The 19,754-nt window shown below is 37.2% G+C and overlaps 2 protein-coding genes across 2 annotated transcripts in view; one reads left to right on the top strand and one right to left on the bottom strand.

The window, feature by feature from the left end:
• invs (inversin) overlaps positions 1–7,639 on the top strand; it is a 40,778-nt gene extending 33,139 nt beyond the window's left edge. The window contains exon 18 of the mRNA XM_051866143.1: positions 7,461–7,639. Within this exon, the coding sequence (XP_051722103.1) occupies positions 7,461–7,507 (47 nt within the window). The 3' untranslated portion in view covers positions 7,508–7,639. The remainder of the gene's footprint in view (positions 1–7,460) is intronic.
• On the bottom strand, positions 598–19,687 carry tex10 (testis expressed 10). Its single transcript, XM_051866145.1, has 16 exons — positions 19,457–19,687; positions 18,739–18,943; positions 17,647–18,155; positions 17,313–17,522; positions 16,468–16,714; positions 16,266–16,378; positions 15,576–15,835; positions 15,344–15,482; positions 13,942–14,111; positions 12,789–12,966; positions 7,928–8,016; positions 7,693–7,826; positions 2,263–2,343; positions 1,996–2,165; positions 955–1,165; positions 598–812 (listed from the first exon to the last, which is right to left on the bottom strand). Exons 2-16 carry the CDS (start codon positions 18,916–18,918, stop codon positions 702–704), a joined length of 2,802 nt encoding a protein of 933 aa, XP_051722105.1. The 5' UTR covers positions 18,919–18,943; positions 19,457–19,687; the 3' UTR covers positions 598–701.
• Positions 19,688–19,754: the final 67 nt, after the last annotated feature.

Here is a 19,754-nt window from a genome sequence, read left to right as displayed (position 1 = left end):
AAATGACTGAGGTGCCCTTGAGCAAGGCACCTAACACACAATCACTCCCTGGCGCCAAAATTGCCAAAAAAGTCAAAATGGCTGCCCACTGCTCCTAATGTGTGTGCACTAACTTGGATGGGTTAAATGCAGAGGACAAATTCCGAGTATGGGTTGCCATACTTGGCCTTCACATGTCACTTTCACTTTCACTTAAAAACTGATACCTTTTTATCAGGACTCTTTAAAAATTAAAAAGTACAACAGTTTGAAATAAAAATATTTTATAATAATACAAATGTCACTTTTGATCAATTTAATGCATCCTTAATGAATATAAGTACTCATTTCTTTGAAAAAATTTTTACTGACCACAAACTTTTGAACAGTGTAAAAAGAACCCTATAACCAATTTTTGTTCCCATTTTTAAATTCAGAATTCTTTAAGAAACTTTTAAAACAGCAGCTGTTTGTGTTCCAGTTGCTTTGAGTAAATTCTATTATACCACTTAGAATTCAGTTGATTACCAGACAAAAACAGTGGGTAATTAAAAAAAACAAAAAACCTCCAGGTCTGTATTAATAAATGTGTAATAAATCTGAAACCAAACTAATCAATTCATTATCACAATGTTTATTTTTAAATTTTGTACAAAAGACTGGAGAATCAGAAAAAGAAAGAACATAAAGGTTGTGGCAATGAATATTGTAAGAGTCAGCGGTTAATAGATGTCCCTCATGGCCATGTTGGCCCGCTGACCAGACATCGTCACACTGTAGCAATACAGCAAGTCAGTCAGCCACTGCTCTCGAGTCTCTCCACTATAGAAATGCTGCAAAAACAAACAAAAATGTAAAATATTTGAAGCAAGTTTCATCTATTGAAGCAAAGTTAAAACAGATACACGCAATCATATGCATTACATATTCTGCTGTGCCATAATGTTCTTGAGGAACCATATATGTGTTTGCTACCGTTAAGTCCTGTATGATGTGTTGCAGTAGACTGGCGTTGGCCATCATGTGGTTGCGTAATTGAGTATGCTGAAGAAGTAATGATAGGATCTGTGCCAACACGGGGAGCTCTTCCTCACACAGGTCGCACACACGAAAAGACTGCAAGACCAATCGCAGGAGCCTCGGTACCGTACTCAAAGCAGCAAAACATGCCTCCCACACGGCATCCCTGAAGGAGAGATAAACATAAGTTTTGATAACAGTTTTTTTGTTTTGTTTTGAGTACTAGATCATGGACCACCAATTTCTTTGCAATGGTCTTTTCATCCCTATTGTGACATGATTGCGAGTAAAAAAAAAAACAGCTTCTCAAACAAGAAAAAATGTAGGGCGGGACTTGTCTTTGTCCACTGGGAATTGACTGGTTCATTGTTTTGGTTTGCAATTGCTGTGATCTCATGAGTGACAGGTTGTCCTGTCCTCACAATGTCACAGCAAGAGGGAGGGAAAGATATTTCGATTAAAGAGTGCACATGAATTAATTTTTTTTTTTCTTCAAATAAAGATGTGCACTGACATGTCATTTATAATACTGAAATATTCCGTAAAACACAAGAATTGTCCATTTTGATTTCATGGTGACTTTAACCACAAGCCCCAGTTTGTAACTTAGATCCTTTGTGCTATAAGGTGGCAAAAATGTAATAAATATATTAATAACTAGTTTATATATTAATAAATAATACTTATATATTTATTATTTAAAGTAATTGTCATTAACATTTCTCACATATTACAGACAAAATAATTAGACACTTATATACTATTGCTGATTGAAGAGATTGCTTACAAAAACAAGTAACTTTATTTTCAAATGGTTTCTTTTTAATTTTGCTTTCTTCATGAAAATGGCCTTTTTGGACTTTCCCCAGTCCTGTTTTCCAAATTGTCTTTGCTGTATTATCAAATAGTCTTTCTTTGTGTACACTTTGTGGTGTATAAATGTTACTCTATGCAAATATTGTGTGTGTGTGGGTGTGAGCGTGTTTGTGAGCACACCTCTTGCGGGCACTCTGCTCCAGTTGTAGCAGCAGATTGAGCATGCTCAGGCAACAGTCAGACAGGAAGTGGAGGAGTGTGTCGCTGGGCAGGAAGTTGACATCCAGTAATCGGGGAACACACCTTAAAATCGCTGCACACACACAGTCTGGCACCACGACGAGTCCACACTACAAAGAGATGGAGAGAGTCTTACCACAAACTGTGTCTGGCTCCACTGCCCACTCGTATGCAAAACATTCAGCAGAAAAACACATGTTCACTCACCAGATTCTTAATGATGGCATTCTGTATTACATCAAAACACTGTGCACGAGATCCTAGGGTATCCAGGCAGTGACACACCACCTATAAACACAGTGTAGAAATGTTTATGAACTGAGTAGGTAAGTCAACTTACCTAGATAAGGTAGGTTAACACACATTTTGTTTGCTGTCTTTACATTAAAAGGCAGATGTACAAAGACTTGATTAATGAAAAATTACTGTAAAACATATATATATATCATTAATAAACATATCATTAATCAAGTCTTTGTACATCTGCCTTTTAATGTAAAGACAGCAAACAAAATGTTCTGAAGAGTATCAAGCTAGGCAAAAAGACTAAATGAAGATAAACAGATTTTAGGAACATCTTCTGAAGAGAGTCATTTCACAGACTGAAAGCTGAGAGACAGCTGACACTTTTTCTATCTCAGTCTACAAAGAACCTTTGAATTATACATCACAACATCTTAACATCTGACACACACGCACGGTTTAGGTCAGACAAAAATAAATCCCCAGGCCCAGACAAAAGAGAAGTCTGCAGAGAACAAAGAATCCTATAGCACCACACACACACACACACACACACACATATATATATATACAGTGACAGGCTCAAAGGGTTGGACCTCACCACTACGGCCAGTCTGTTGTAATGGAAGTTGACACTGGACAGATTAGCGACACCCTGCCACTCTCTGAACTGATATTTTATGAGCACAAACAATAAATAAGTGTGTGAGTGTATGTGTGTGAGAAATCTAATAGTGCTAATAGCATTAGGGCAGATTAGATTAAATAGATGAAGGCAGAACGGAATGTCATTCAGAGCAGGTTATTATCAGACATTAATCAGGCTAACAGTGTTAAGAACACATTACGCATGCTTTAGATTAGAGACGCCTGATTGGCAATAAAGGAATGGACCCCCAGCAGCCATGCACTCTCGCTCTCTCACACACACCACTCAAACGTAATTTGATGCTAATTGCCAAGCTATATATCTGAGAAACAGTAAGTGAGAATTTTCTTTAAGAGTGTTATGTGAAATCCCAATAGGATTAGAAGCACACTTCTTAGCACATTTTTGTTTTAGCACATTAAGATTTTCCAGCAGAGCTGACAAAAAAAAAAATAAATAAAAAATTGATCTTATTTACAATGTAAAAAATGGAATATAAACAAAAAACATACACTATGGTCAAAAGTTTAGAATAATAACTTATGTTTTTCAAAGAAGTCTCTTCTGCTCACCAATGCTGTATTTATTTATTTAAAAATACAGAAAGAATGGTAATGTTCTGAAATATTACTATTTAAAAGAACTGTTTTCCATTTTAATATACAATTTATTTTTATGAATTTTTAAGCAGCCATTACTCTAGTCTTTTGGGGTAGAATATGTATTCATTTATTTATTTAAAAAAAAAAAAAAAAAAAAAAAAAAAAAAAAAATGTATTCAACGGCACATTAAATTTAACTAAAGTGACAGTAAAGACATTTATAAAGTTACAAAAGATTTCTATTTCAAATAAATTATATATTCTTTTGAAGAGTCTGTTCATCAAAGAATCCTGAAAAAAAAATTCTACAAAAATATTAAGTAGTAAAAACTAATAATAAGAACCATTATTAATGATTGAGCACCAAATCTGCATATTAGAATGATTTCTGAAGGATCATGTGACACTGAAGACTGGAATAATGGCTGCTAAAAATTTAGCTTTGCCATCACAGGAATACTTTTTTTTTTTTTTTTTTAATTGTAATAATATTTCACAATATTACTGTTCTTACTGATTTTTTGGATCAAATGAATGCAGCCTTAAGGCTCTGGTATACTTTCCGCATTCCGCTCTGTCAACTGTGCGCAAGCTTTTCAAGTGGCCGTGAGAGTACGCACGTGCCGAAGGCATCTTTCCAAGATCTAGAGGACTTTGTTTTCAAGTGCTCAAGTCACTCTTACATGCACTGTTGTACTTGTGTGGACATTCACTTACTCTCCTAATGATGAAAATTATGGAATGTGAACAACCAAGTATACTTTGGGCTTTGGTGAACACAAGTCTTCTTTCAAATTATAAATAATAATAATAATAATACTTAAAAATAATAAAAACTATCCAACAGTTTAAAAATATTATTTAATATTTTTCCCACAAGGTTGAAAATGCAATTAACTTATACCAAAAGTTTTATTATCTAACCAAAATGCTAAATGTGTTTTTGTAAGGCGATATTTTACTGTTAAATATAATTTCTAATTAAGCGCAAGGTAAGTGATTGAGCTCAGAGAAAGCATGTCCTATGCTTGTGTACATGAGGAGGGAATCAGGCGCTTTTCCTCATTAAGGCTTATTATTCTCCATCAGCCTCACCTGCTGGCATCATCTCCCCCGTCACTCCTCATTACCGTATCAACTGAGATGCCAGCCGTCCCTCTACACCTATACTGTCTGATTGACTTGGACACAAAAAATGAAAGTCCAGAGAAAATTGCATAGAGGAATTAGCTGTGTGTGTGCAGTAAAAAGAGGGGGGCAGTGAGAGTCAGACCCTGGCCTGAGGGTGTGGTTTTGTTGGGTTTTAATTTCCGTGTAAAATGTCAGGTGGTGATGGTGTCCGCTGGCTGGCATTAGCATTTGCTTTAGCCAGGAGCGCTCTGATAACCAGCCCTTATTGAAATATGGAGACACCTACACCGGTGTGATGCGATAAACCTTCCCTTGCACAACGAACTGACCATCTCCAGGGGGAAACTAAAACACACTTGTGCGTGGAATAACAACCCAAGTGGCCCTACGCTGATTCAAGTGAACACCTGCTTCTTGGTAGAAGTTAAAAATTGCACAAGGTTGGCATGAAAAAAGACGATGCGATTAAGGTGAACAACATGACCTGATTCATATCTCTTTGGCCCCGTTTACACCTGGTATTAAGATGTGTTTTGGTTGATCGGATCACATGTGGACGAGGGAGACACATACCGTTTATACCTGCCATTTTTCTTTTGTCCACTTTCAACCACTTTCCTGATTTCTTCGAGGGGACGGTCTATGGGCGGGTAAATGTAAAGTTTTTTTTTTGGATCTTTCGATCTAATGGACAAAATAATCTCATGTAATTTACATATGAACGCCCCCAGAGACGACTGAAAAACATACTGAGAGCAGCAGCTTTCATTTCTGTTCTGACAGCTGCAAGACTATGCCGAACGTTAGAAATCAGGAATGGTGAGAGAACATTGTGCTTGGTACATTTTTCATCTTCAAACCAAACTTGGGTCTTCAGCCGACAAAGTTGAAATCCCGTCTGACTCGCACGCTTGCCATAATGTTTATTGTGTCAGTAAGCTGAGAGTAGGTGGTCTTTTGTGGCTGTTTGAACACATTCAACAACATGACCGTTTCTACTACGAAAGCAATCCGGTTGAATGCGTTTTTGACTACCTCTGGAAGTGGTCAAAAGTGGACAAGCTTAAAATGTTTTACACCCCGTTTACAACTGTATTTAGCATCATCCACTTGTGATCCGATCGACCAAAATGCATCTTAATACCAGGTGGAAACAGGGCCTTTCATGATATGCAAAACACTGCTTGGTTTACGAAGTTTTTTTTCACATGCTCGAAAAACTTGTACAAAAAAAAAAAGTGTACAAACAAATTTTCTAGCGAGCACAGGAAAATACTGTTACTGTTTTCTTTTAATGTATATCATGACAAAGTTTCAGAATAGTTTTTTTGCGCAAAAAATATAGTTTTGCGAGAAAATTTATTTTGAAGCTTCTTCACACAAAAGTCTCAGGGTTTTTTTCCGCAAATATCATTTTAGGGGCTATTAGAGCTGTCAATTGAACGCATTAATTTGGTGTGATTAATTATGAAAAAATTACATTAATATTAACGAAATTAACCGTGCCCCTGACCTGTACGTAAATTGCGTATAAAGGAATTTTCTTGGCTTCAAACTTGAAGTTACACATTTTTGCAACAATGTAACAATAGTTTTGAGAAGCACTTTTAACACTGAATTAATTTAAAAATGAATAAAACTGACAAAAAAAAAAAAAAAAAAAAAATAGCACAGATGAAATACTGTACAAAAAAACCCAATCAATATATGAAGAGTTCCACTGCAAAAACGTCTAAAAGGTGATGATACACGGGCAACTTTTTGAGCAATGTTGCAGGGCAATTTTTTTTCAATCTTTTTTTTCCATTGAGAATGGGCAACAAATTTCTATCTGGATACTTTAGATTGAAATTTGTTGCCCATTATCAATGGGAAAGTGCCCAAGCAAAATCGCTCTGCAACATTGCTCAGAAAGTTGCACCATGTATCATCACCTTAAGTCTGTCTGACATGTTTTCCTTTAAATTAGCATTTTTTTACCAGGCTCCTATGTTTAGGTTCAGTAATTTCACTTTAATGAAAAAGTTATTAGTCAGTAACTGAAATGCCTTATTTTCAAAAATGTCACTTTAGTCAATTCATTGGTCTTAATTTTTTCTGCAAAAACCTCTAAGTCCACCTCTTTGGACAATGAGACATAGTAAAACGGCCATTTCTCTGTCAGTTTTACAGCAGCAAAAGGAACACTGTTGTGTTTACTTGCTACTCGCGAAATCCTGTCATTGCCACTGTAATGACGGACAAAACATGATAAAAACTTGCAGCTCAGCAATTGAAAGCCGGCTCATACGCACACGGTCATTCATCTGGAAATCATATGATTCGATTTGCGTCTTCCAATTAGTTCTTTAGTGTACTTAGAGGCTTTTGCTGACAAAGGGAAGTGGCATTTAGTCGCATTTCTGAATGGGCTGACGCTGGGATTTAGCGGATTTAAAGCAAAAGTATTTTTAATGAACGTATACTATGTGCGGAGAGCATTCGCTCAATATCATCATCTAATTTTTGACGGAGGTGGTGTTTAGCGGCTTTTGCATCTGAACTCTTCATATTGACTTCTAAAGGCACTTTATTTAATGTTTATTCAATTATTTTTGCCTTTCACAATAATGTGATGTCTTTTTAAATTTTCATCTAAATTTTCATGGGAACTTTTCTTAGAAAACATTCACATATGTGATTAATTGTGAACCAAAAAAATTAAGCACTGGACAGGAAAATGATTTAATGCTGAAAACGCTGTGCCAGGTAAATGTGTGTAATGTAAATGCTTTCAACAGACAGCAGAAAGGCGAGTGGACTGACACCAGAACAACCAAATGACTGACACAAGCCAGACTAACTGACAGAGCAGATGAGAGAGGAGAGGGACGCTCACAGGGGACAGAGTGGATGACAACAGGATTAGAAACATACGCCAGCGGTTGACAGCATAACAAATGACATAACGCACATGCTGGAGCAGCTGAAAGTGGAGAAAGGGACTGGCAGATAAAAGAAAGAGAGAATCACCTCCACCACATCCCAATGATGCAGAAACTGCTCCAGGGTGGTAGCGAACACACTGAGGGGTGAGAGTGTGGAGGAGGGCAACAGGCCATCTTCATCTGTGTCCTGCAGGGCCTGCAACATCTCAGAGGAGAAACCTGAAGCACAGGATCATGGGAACGCTGCTTTATCAATATCAAGCATGCTGTCGGTACTTGTATCACTGAATGTGATGTCTGATGTGTGTGTGTGCGCGCACCTGTTAGTGTGGTGAAAAAGAAACTGAGGTAATCTACATCCTTTATTGGCACATCCTGTGAACTGCTCGACCAGCCACTCAGAGGAGACCTGTGGGGAAGCACACACGCATTACTGTGCAGTGGTCCGGCACTGATCCGCTCTCCCGTTACACATCTCACACTGTACCTGTGTGTGTGCGTGTGGTGAGAATGTCAGTCTAAAAATACTGGCCATCTGAGATCCTTCATTTCCTTTGAAATCAACCCCCCACCACATACACACTCACCTTCAGCAAATGAGAACACTCACGGTATTAAGGCAACACTAGGGTCATCCTCACAATAAGACAGACAACACTTACTGTTCCTTAAGATTTTAAAACATTCATGAAGCACAGGATCGTGTTTTTTACAGGGATGAATGCTATATTAAGATTTTAGGTTTTTGTATGTTTTATTTTTTGAGACAAAACAGATTTTTAATATTCACTATTTATTACTTATCGACTTACTAGAATATTGATGCATCCTTTTTTAGCTAACATGACAGAAAAGAACACTGAAAGCATATATATTTAAATGTACATTACAATTCAAAAGTTTGGGGTTAGTAAGACTTTAATTTCTTTTAACTTTTAGTCAGAAAACACATTAAATTGATCAAAAGTGACAGTAAAGATTTTAACATTGTTACAAAAGAATTGTATTTTAAATAAATGCTATTCTTTTGAAGATCCATTCTTAAAAAAAAAAACTTGTTAAAAAATGTATTTTGTTTCTGCAAAATATTAAGCAGCAAAACTGTTTTCAACATTGATAATAATAAGAAATGTTTCTTGAGCAGCAAATCATCAGAATAATTTCTGAAGGATCATGTGACATTGAAGACTGGAATAATGATGCTGAAAATTGAGCTTTGCCATCACAGGAATAAATGACATTTTAAACTGTATTAAAATAAAAAGTTATTTTAATCATATTTTACAATTTTACCAATATTATTGCAGCCTGGCATTTATTTGCATAAGAGTCTTCTTTAAAAAAACTCTTTCCCCAATTGTTTAAGTGGTAGAGTATATATAAAATATATAAACATATTTATATAAACATTAAAGGTGAAGTACATCATTTCCACACCACTAGCAGCACTGGGGGGTGGGGGTGGGGTTACACTCTTCGAGGAAGCCAACCTGTTAACAGCTCAGTCTCTGCACATTAAGCTAGGCTAGAGGAAAATAAAGTGTTTTAACATCACACACAGCCCCTTTAGGCTATGAAATGTATGCATGATGGTAAATGTTGCCAAATGAAGTACCAATAATATTTTGTAACAATTTCTCAGCTGGTTTGTAACAGTTAAAGTCTGAAAATCACCCAGGTAATTGCTGTGATCAAACACAGAAGGCAGGAGAACCAAGAGGCCACCAACAAGACCGTCAAGTCAGTCTAACATGGGCTCTATGTGATGCTTTGCTTCCATGTGTGTGTTAGGCTTTAGCAAGAATTTAATGGCAAGACATTGCTAGAAGTGACCATTTTATAGTCACGCTTTTCTGAGAAGGAAATCAGAAAGAACCAGTGTGTGTGTATTAAAGCTATTCAAGGACAATCCACGCAGTCTTATGATTCTCCCTTATAGATGTGGATCAGCCTCGAGGCCAATAAAGTGAATGAATATCTGATCTTTTACTTGTTTTGATTTCATTTCTCTTGTGATTGTGGAATGAGCATGTGTTGGACTTCCTTAATGCATACTGATTGGCATATTTCCCATCAACCCATTAGTAAAAAGGGGCTGGACAGACACACACAGACACACACACACAGAGATGCGCCTAGAAAAAAAGTGCTACTGTTCACTTTCTTTGTGTGTGCCAGCCACACACACACGGCTAATCTAACAACACACACTTTATCACTAAACTATTAGCCATTCTTGTCTAGCAACGTTTAACAACACTTTCTGAACCCCATGGCCACTGTTCAAAACTCATCAAGAGTTAGTCTCATTTCGCTGATGTGATCAAAGCTAAATTCTTGTGAAGGACAAAATGTTCGGTTCATGTTATTCTGAGGATTGGCTCTCTTAACGGCATGTCACGCAGTTCTGCCATGAACAGAAGCAGCCTTAAGTGATGCTTGGCTTATCGCAAAGGAATCCTGTCATGGGTCCAGATTTTTTCAAAAGTGCAGTCGATGTGAATTCACTTGCCGTAGCATTTGTTTTGGAATTTCGGTGCGAGACTTAGCAGGGACCTTGACGATCGTTCCACGTCTCATATAAAGAGTAATACTGCCCTCTGTAGGTGTCCGAGCATACTTAGACTAGTGTTGTTCTAATGAGCAAACAGAGAGCCCAGAGGAAAGGCAGTGTTTCCATGACACATTCACACACGTCACACAGGGACTCTAAGTTACACAGTCAGAGTGTTCTCAAACACTGCTCCCTTTAGGATTTAAGGAGAAACCACAAATAAAAGAGTGGCTTTAGGCTAGTGACTAAAAGAAACAGTGGGGACACAGCATGTCACAAAGATACACACGCAAATGTACTTGCACACAGCCTAAGGCCCTCAGCATGCAGAGGAACTAACAAAGGAATATTCTGTCAATCATACATGACTAGTCAAATAGTAAAAAAAAAAAAAAAAAATTATAAAAAAACTTGGATGCTTATCAGATCAGTCCCCATTTGTTTTTCTAAATAACATATGAAATGATAAAAATGTGATAAAGCCTTTATATAGACATGTATTTTGTATATGAGGTGCACTATTTTATTATTATTGATTTACTATTATAGTACTTATTAATATTTTGAAATAGCTTTTTTATATTGTCATTTTAGTTTAAGTTTTAGTAATTTTGTCATGTGCTTTTGTCATTACTATTTAAAATATTTTAATTTAGCTTTAGATTATTTTTATAACAGTTTTAATATTAGTATTTTAGCTTAAACTTATTTCAATAAGCTGCCAAAGAAACATTTCTAATTTTCTAATGTTTTTCATCTAATATTTTACTGTATTTCAGCTTTGTTTTTATTAGCGAAATTGATTTTTAATAGTTTTGGTTTTAGTTCGTTTTAATAACAACAACAACAACACTGAAGACAGCATCTTAGTAAGGTCTGTTTGATATTTCATTAAAATTATTCTATTTATGTTTTTATTGCAGCATATTATTAACTACATTTAAAGGATTAGTTCACTTTTAAATAAACTTTTGCTTATAATTTACTCACCCCCATGTCATCCAAGATGTCCATGTCTTTCTTTCTTCACTCGAAAAAAAATTAAGGTTTTTGATGAAAACATTCCAGAATTTTTCTCCATATAATGGACTTCAATGGACACCAAACGTTCAAGGTCCAAATGAGTTTCAGTGCAGCTTCAAAGGGCTTTAAACGATACCAGACGATGAATAAGGGTCTTATCTAGCGAAGCGATCGGTCATTTTTGAAAAAAATACAACTGTACATGCTTTATATGAACAAACGTTCGCCTTCTAAGTGTCTCCGCCAAAACCGCATTACGCTGTATGTCCTACGCCTTCCCTACTTAACTTACGGAAAAAATGTAACTGGCGCCGCGTTCGTTCCGTAAGTTGAATAGGGAAGGCGTAGGACATACAGCGTAAGCTTTTTGGAGAATACAGAAATGCGGTTTTGGCGGAGGCACTTAGAAGGCGAACGTTTGTTTATATAAAGCATATACAGTTGTATTTTTTTCGAAAATGACCTATCGTTTAGCTAGATAAGACCCTTATTCCTCGTCTGGTATCGTTTAAAGCCATTTGAAGCTGCACTGAAACTGTCATTTGGACCTTTGAACCGTTTGGTGTCCATTGAAGTCCATTATATGGAGAAAAATTATCAGAAAAAGTTTATTTAAAAGTGAACTAATCCTTTAAGAAAGCATCGATAGTTGAAGTTAAAGATGCATTTGTGAATAAAGCAACATGATGATTTTGTATCATATCTATTATTATTAACTAGATTTATTGATTTTTTTATCTTCATTTCCTTGAAATCAATAACTAGTTTATTTATGTTAGAGTATTCAACAACAAAACTACTCAAAATGCCCATCCTTGTTCCTATCCTGAAGACACTCTCACTAAAAAACATTTCTGAAACCCTTTTTTAATGCGAGTGTATTATGTTACAACTTCTTGCCAAAAACTGTGCAAAATACTAAGTGTTGTGTATACTAAAGTCAACGATAACTCTGAATATAGTGAACTGCAGTATGACCTCTGCTTCTCTGTGCTGTGACTCGTGGCTCCGTTCCGCCTCATTACGGCCAATCACGGTTAATGACTAACAGTCACGGCCAATCAGAGTTAAGTGGGAGAATTGGCCATCCTCTGATCGTGCCGCACAGTGCTTGGCTGTCTCCGATTGGTTAAATTGTTTGATTCTATTAGCAGTGAAAACTCTGAGGCTGCTGTCTCCTCTCGGCAGTCGTAGAAAACAGAGTCACATTTTAAACATATCAGTCTGATGCAGACAGATCCTCCCCTTCAGGGCTGAGCTGCACATGCATAACCAGTCTTGGTCAAATTCACACTAATGCACTTATTTCCCCATTTAGGCAAGTATTATGTTGGCAATGCTTGACTCACGAGAACTATACTAAAGCATGAGTGTGTATGAAATACGTATTGTTTTAAATTATATTCTTAAATTAAATCTCTTTTCCAAAACCTAGCACATTTATATTTCATTCAATAATAGAATATTTTGATACATTCTTTCATTTCATTTATTTTTTGTAAAGTTTTAGAACAGAGTTAATGTTCTAAATGTCTCAGAGCAGCACACTGGAAGCAGACTTTAGGACTGCATTTGTGCATGCTGATGTGTCATAACCCTCATACCTCAAGTGTATGGTGCGTATTAGTGTGGTGGCGAGGCTAGCCGACACTCTCCCAGTGTTGCAGACCTGGCTGAGACAAGCCAGAAGCTCTGCGGGAAGCGCTGGCAGGAAATGGAGAATCTGAACCAGCCTCTTCTGGGACTCCACAGGCAACACTACCACACAGCCCTCCTGTGGATCTGCGACGTGGACACATACAAACACAGATTAGCATAAACTGAAACACATTAATATAATAGATATGCTTAGCCTGGAAAAGTTCTATAATAAATAAAAAAAAATAAAAAAACATTTATGAAATAATATTGTACTAATCTTACGAATGCTTGTATGAAAAAAAACGACTGCTATTTAAAAACCCCTTTAGAAATTCCTGGCCCATGGTGAAATTACCCTTCAGGGTTGACAGCTCTATTTTGAGATTGATCATTCATTCTGATTGTGAAACTTGATGAGAAAAGGAAGAGCTCCACCTAGTGACAGATTTATCTAACTGCTAACGCTCAACAGTAAAGGAATGAATACGAGTTAGAAAGAGAGGGAGAAAAAAGTAAGAGAGAAAGAGTTTTGTCCTGTCAGTGATCACAGATAGACAGACATTATTAGCTGCTGACGCACGCTGCTGATGTCATGAGTGCTAACACACACAAAGAGAGCGCTGTGCTCCCGAAACACAAAACTACAGAGCACTTATATCACACACAGTACTGGAGACGCCACCACTCTAATGCTCTCTCTCACTACCGCCCGATCCCTTACGCAAGACTTTCTCATGCACACACACTATAAACCTTATACACCAGAAGCACGCAGCCATCTTTAGAATTGTGTGTTTTAACTTCTGTTTTGAGGCAGCTCTGCATATGGCTTTGCTGTTGAAGAGTAATTAGCTGGTAAAGTGGATTTACTTATTGTAGAGCTAACAAAAACTATCATAAACATTGAAATGTTTGAAGCAGATGTCATAAATGTCAGTAGACCTGGAAAATTTCAAAACGAGCGGTTCATTCATAAATTCGTAATATATACAAACCGGAAGACAGAACACAACAAGCTCAGCACTGAAAAGGGGCGGGGCTACATAAGGTCTATAGTAGTGTATGCTAGTAGTGTATGCTAAACAGTTGTTTGTGTGTATGGGCATATATGATTACCATAAAGACTGCAGGCATTTTTTTGAAGACTCTGCAGAAGGTCTTTGTTGCCCCTAGCAGCAGCTGGCTGCACCGTCTCCAGCAGTTGCGCTGAGAGCTGAGGATTCCTGCTGCCCAGCAGAACCAACTGCACCGGCAGTGACGCCAACCAGCACGCCAGAATCTTGCTCCTGAAAGAGAGGGAGACTTCAGACTCATCTCATTATCACAAGGCACATTTCTAGACTCAAACAATAAAAAGATGCCTGAAAAAGAGTCTTCAGTTTACTTAAATACAATTCATTTCACAAACAAACCAGGATACATGGAAAATGTCAAAATTGTAAGACAACTAAAAAGACTGTGTGGTCTAATAAAGAAAAAAAAAAAAGACTTAAAAATATATATAAACACATAAAAAAAATTTATCATTTTGGTTTTAAAATATTTATTTATTTATTTATTTTCCAGCTTAATGTATTACTCCAGTCTTCTGTCACATGATCCTTCAGAAATGATTCTAATGCCGATTTGCTGCTCAGTTGTGCTGCTTAATATTTATGTGGAAACCGTGATACAATTTTTCAGGATTCTTTGATGAACAGAAAGTTCAAAAGAACAGCATTTATTTAAAATAGAAATCTATATCATTATACATGGCTTTACAGTCACTTTCGACCAATGTAATTCATCCTTGCTAAATAAAAGTATTAATTTCTCAAAAAAAACAAACTTATGGACCCCAAATTTTATACACGATTACCACTGTTCGCTTTTACAGTGCTCAGCGTAAGTGAGTGCACCCCCTTTGAAAAGTAACATTTCAAACAATATCTCAATGAACAAAAACAATTTCCAAAATGTTGACAAGACTACGTTTTATATAACTTCTGTTTAACTTATGACATGAAAGTAAGGTTAATAATATAACTTAGATTACACATTTTTCAGTTTTACTCAAATTAGGGTGCTGCAAAAATGAGTACACCCCACAACAAAAACTAATCGAGCGCAGCGTTTTCATGCCTTTTGCACAACATTGCACCATTTTATGCTTTTCATCTTCAGAATGATCTTTCTTCCTGCCCATATTGGATGAGAACTGTGACTTGCTTAATAATGGGGAACAACATCTTTAAGTAGGGTTTCCATTTACCTAGGTAGACCTGGCAAACTATTTAACAAACCTGTCTGAGACTGATACCAATTATCTAAAAAGATACAGAGAAATAAAACAAACAAACACTTTCTTTAAAAAACTAAAATCTGAATGTTTATTGTACTGAAATCCCACTGATACATCACTTGCATAATAATTTGGAACACAGTGTAAATATAAACTCAACTAAACAGATAGGCCAAAAATATCGATGCTAGAAAAAATGGGTTGAGGTCCAGACAAAAATGGGTGGTGGGCACCTACCTAGCAATATGAGGGTGGTTCTGATGCTCTTGAATGTAGAGCTGACTGAAGAAGCGCAGCAGAAGAGTGCGGACGCTCACACCCAGGTTTCTCTGCTGGTACTGCACATACACAGCCTGCAGGAGATCATCTGTCACCACTGGAAACACACACATCCACACACACATTTTATATTCAGCAAACTTTTATTAGAAAACAATAATTTGTCCCTCTATAAAGAAAAGTGTTTCACCTCGGCTGCGCTGGGTGACAATCATCCTCCACACCACCTCCAATAAGGCTGCCAGGTGCTTTGAGCTCAGCTTGCTCCCACTGGACAAAGTCTCCCTAATAAAGACCCTGATTGGTCCGAGCCAGTCAGCGTCTTCGGCTGCTACATGATCCTGGCCCCTAAGACTGAGTGTCACCATAACTTGACACAATGTGACGTTTACAGCCAACGGTTCCACGTTAGCCCCGGCAACTGTTTCGCCTGCTACTTGCTGCCTACTCCTGAAAGCAAAACAAAAAGAAAGAGAGAAAGAGAGAGAGAGAGAGAGAGAGAGAGAGAGAGAGAGAGAATTACCCTCTTATAAAGCAGTAGTTCTCAACCACTAGGAGGCCTCAGGGTTATTATTAATATATTAAAATAATCTAACATATTTAGAAGGTGATAATTGATTTCAGTAAAAAAAGCACAATTTGCTTTAACATAGAATATATAACATATAATGATGTGCAATAATGTATACACTTTAAAAACTATGTATTTTTTATTTTTTAATATTATTTTACACCTTTTTTTTCTATTTAATAACTATTGTTTTTATTGAAGAACATACAGTTCTTGAAACTTCTGGAATCACATAAATGAATTGTGGTTCATTCATTTACAATTATCAACATCATGTCGGTTAATAAAACATATGGACTTTTTGGTCACCTCTTTCCATCAGCTTTCTTCTTGAGTCTTGCCACTTCCAGCAGGCCGTAAGGGAAGTTTTTCATGAAGTGCTGTTTGAAATCTGTCAGGTAGGAGTTCCGGAACCAGACATCCTGCACGATACAGTGGAAACAGGATTTATATGAGCATCCCTGGCTGTATAGTATCAATGATGCTGCCACTGCAGTGTAAGTCTATGTACCAGTATGTCCTGTTGGTCTCTCTGTGGGGTGAGTTTTCTCAGTAACTGCAGTATGGTGAGGATCTGGAACATAAGAGCCATGGACTCGGCTGAGAGCAGGTGGCCGCTGTCCGTCTGCACGCGCTGTCCACCTGCCGCCTCAACCCAGATCTCCAACAACAGAGGCACCAGGGTTCCTGCAAAGCCCTGCACGGTCTCAGCTGAGCAGAGTTCCTTATCCATTCCAGGCCCTGGCTTAGAGTCTGGCCTACACAAAACAGACATTAAAAAAGCTGTATACGGGAAACATGTGGCCTTTCTGTCATTTGATTTAACTGAGAAGTGTACAAAGTCTCAGAATGGTGGTTCATACAGTACTAGGGTCGAGTAGTATAACAGTACTAAAAAAGCATATCACTACGATACTGTTCATTTTTGCAAATTTACAATTAAACTTTCAGTACAATAAAAAGAAAAAATGAAATGTATCATACAAAAGACTGACATCAGTAAGAAAATTTGTCTTGGGTGTCTCATCTGTATTACTGCCTAAATATCTCCATTACTACATAATTATTCCATTACTGTGCCAGCATCTCAAAAAGGGCATTAAAATGTTTGATAATATTTACTTATATTCTCTACATTTACAAATGCAAAAATAAAACAAAAAATGAAGATAAAAAGATAAATTAAAAATGAAGATTTTTTTCTATTTTCTCCCTCTTGTGAAATATACTGCATGGCAGGCCAAATCAAAGGTCATAAAAACTTTCATGCTATATTCAATTGGTCTATATGAATTACATTCGGATAATGAAAAGAGAAATTAGTCAGCACTCATTTACTGTAACAAATAAACATACCTCAGGCGGTAAGTGGAGCGTGGAGTGGGTATGGCTCCAGAATTTTCAAACACTTGGATCTTGCCCTTCCCAAAGACATGGTCCTCCCAACTCACATCTACAGGTGTCACCGAGCCTTTCTCTCCAGCCCACATTCCAAGGCCAATCCTACTGGTTACACCTTCCTCCAGAGGTCTTTCCTCAACAACTGCCTGCAGAAAATTGCCCAACCTGAAAATGTGTGCATGCACAAATTATTATGGCACAATAAATAATAAAACTGCAAAATACACAGAAAGAAGGGGGGAGAAAATGACTGAATTTTTTGTAATTTTATTTTTTTTGTGCACAATACCTGACCAGCACAGTAAGTCTCCATTGCTGTGCTGTCACAGAGCGATTTGTGCTGATAGTCAAAGCATAGCCCCCTTTCCCAGATTTATCCAGCCCTGTTCCAGCTTTCCGCCTTTGGGAGATGAGCTCCAGAAAATTGGCCAGCAGAACCGTATGTCTCTGAGACAGAAGTCCAGGATAGTGCTCAAGCAGCACATCCAGGACCCGGAGAGCATCTTCCTGGATGGCTTCTGAGATGTGGGTCATGGCACATGTGAGGTGGGCACTGAGCAGGGGGAAGAAGGGTGCTACACGTTCGGCGGGGATGCACTGAGCGATGAAACGCAGCAGACGTACTGCAGCTGCGCGCACTGAGCCTTCTTTGTCGGTGAAGAGTGCTGCCACCTCAGAGAGCACCGCTGATGCATGCTGCTCAACCAGAGTAGGGTTAGCTGAGAGCAACTCCCGTAAACCCACCAATGCTCCCTGCTTCACGTTACTGTTGAAGTGGTGCAGCTGGGACAGCAGATCCTGAGAGAGAGAGAGAGAGAGAGAGAGAGAGAGAGAGAGAGAGACAATGGAAGCATGATTAAAAAAAGATAATGAACTAGGGGTGTAAATTGTACGTTTTATCACAATTGGATCTGACATTGATTCTCTTTGCCGGTGATACAATATTTGTAGATTCCTTGAAAACATGCCGTAATATGATTAAGAATTAATTAGATTCAGGGCCCTGCTATCAATATTACAAATTTATGTGCCTATTTTGCACAACATGTTACATTCTTATTAACTCACAAATGCAACCAAAATATAACATTAACATTTAACTGAATCTTTGGAAAAAGCAAATTCTGCATTCCAATTGGGATCCTCCAATACTCCAGTTTTGGGGAAAAAAAAAAAAAAATGAAGTGTTAAAACTTATCAAATATTTGAAGACAACTCAGTGACAATGCAGATGTGGCTAACATTAGAGTGCCAAAATAAAGGTGCATCTTAAAAATATGGGATTGATGCATCAATGCAACATATATGTATTGTTACACCTCTATAATTAACCACAGAAAGATGAGAGTCAGTGGAAAGTGTGAGACTGTGTTTTATGTACCTTGATGTTGAGATGCCTGTGTGTGGTAGGCCCTGAATCCCCATGCTTCAGCTGCTCTGGTAAATGGATAGTTTTTGATCTGAAGTTGACATCTGTTGCATTGTCAGCTTTTGGCTTCTTTAGGCCAACCTTTAGTTTAGTTTTCTGGAAATCACCTTGCCTTTTTCTCTTTTTGGTCATTCTTCAGTTGTTAAAGAAAAAATAACTGTAACAAAAATACAACAACACAAATAAGGATTTTAAGCATCAAAAACTAGTTTAAATATAACATATTATAAAGGTAATAAGGATCCATTTCATAAGCTATTATACTTTAATTATTCTCCAAATAAAATCAGCATTCAAAAATTTAACACAGCAAACAAAATGCGCAATGACTGATCTGGACAGTTTGGTCCAGCTCTTCTCATGTATATTGCATTGCAATGAAATGTGGTAATGAGATAACAAAACAGAGCGACACAATAATCATCATGCAATAAGTACATAGAATATATTATCAGTTTAGTTCATAAAACAATTTACATCAGTAGATCTATGCTATAAGCTATACACGTTTGATATGATTGCTTTTTACATCAGTATGCAAAATAGTGTGGCTATAAGCACACCGCAGCCATAAATATTGCATTATCGCCATTACAAAAAGTCATTTTACTCAGTTTAAATACAAATACCACAACAGAACAACGACTTTAGATTAGTTTATTTTACTGACCACAGAGAATCACTCGTGCTGCTGTTGAGCCATCAGGGGTCCTTCAACCTCTGTTGAGACAATAGACCGGCTAAACAGATGCCTGATTAAATTTCACACAGCAACTATTTTCTTTCACTATTTACTTAATAAATACATAAATCCAAACACTTATATATTGTTTTATTTTAACTTAAATGTCTATGTAGATATTGCACAAATCAAGATGGTACGGAAGTCTTTGTCAGGAGCTGAAAAAAGCTCGCTACAAAATAAATGTTTTTGGTTGTGAGTCCAGTCCAGTTCTCTTCATTTCATA

Source organism: Ctenopharyngodon idella, chromosome 16 (genome assembly GCF_019924925.1).
Source record: "Ctenopharyngodon idella isolate HZGC_01 chromosome 16, HZGC01, whole genome shotgun sequence".
NCBI lineage: Eukaryota > Metazoa > Chordata > Actinopteri > Cypriniformes > Xenocyprididae > Ctenopharyngodon > Ctenopharyngodon idella.
Note: the sequence above shows the minus strand (reverse complement) of the source record. Positions and strands in the feature narration are given on the sequence as shown.

What these genes read in the sequence shown, in the direction of transcription:
- tex10 (XM_051866145.1), bottom strand. Translation starts at nt 18,918, where the DNA reads ATGACCAAAAAGAGAAAAAGGCAAGGTGATTTCCAGAAAACTAAACTA. An exon ending in ACAGGCATCTCAACATCAAG is followed by an intron (nt 18,156 to 18,738) that starts GTACATAAAACA and finishes TCTCTCTCTCAG; the next exon opens with GATCTGCTGTCCCAGCTGCA. An exon ending in GAGCAGAGTGCCCGCAAGAG is followed by an intron (nt 1,166 to 1,995) that starts GTGTGCTCACAA and finishes TCTCTCCTTCAG; the next exon opens with GGATGCCGTGTGGGAGGCAT.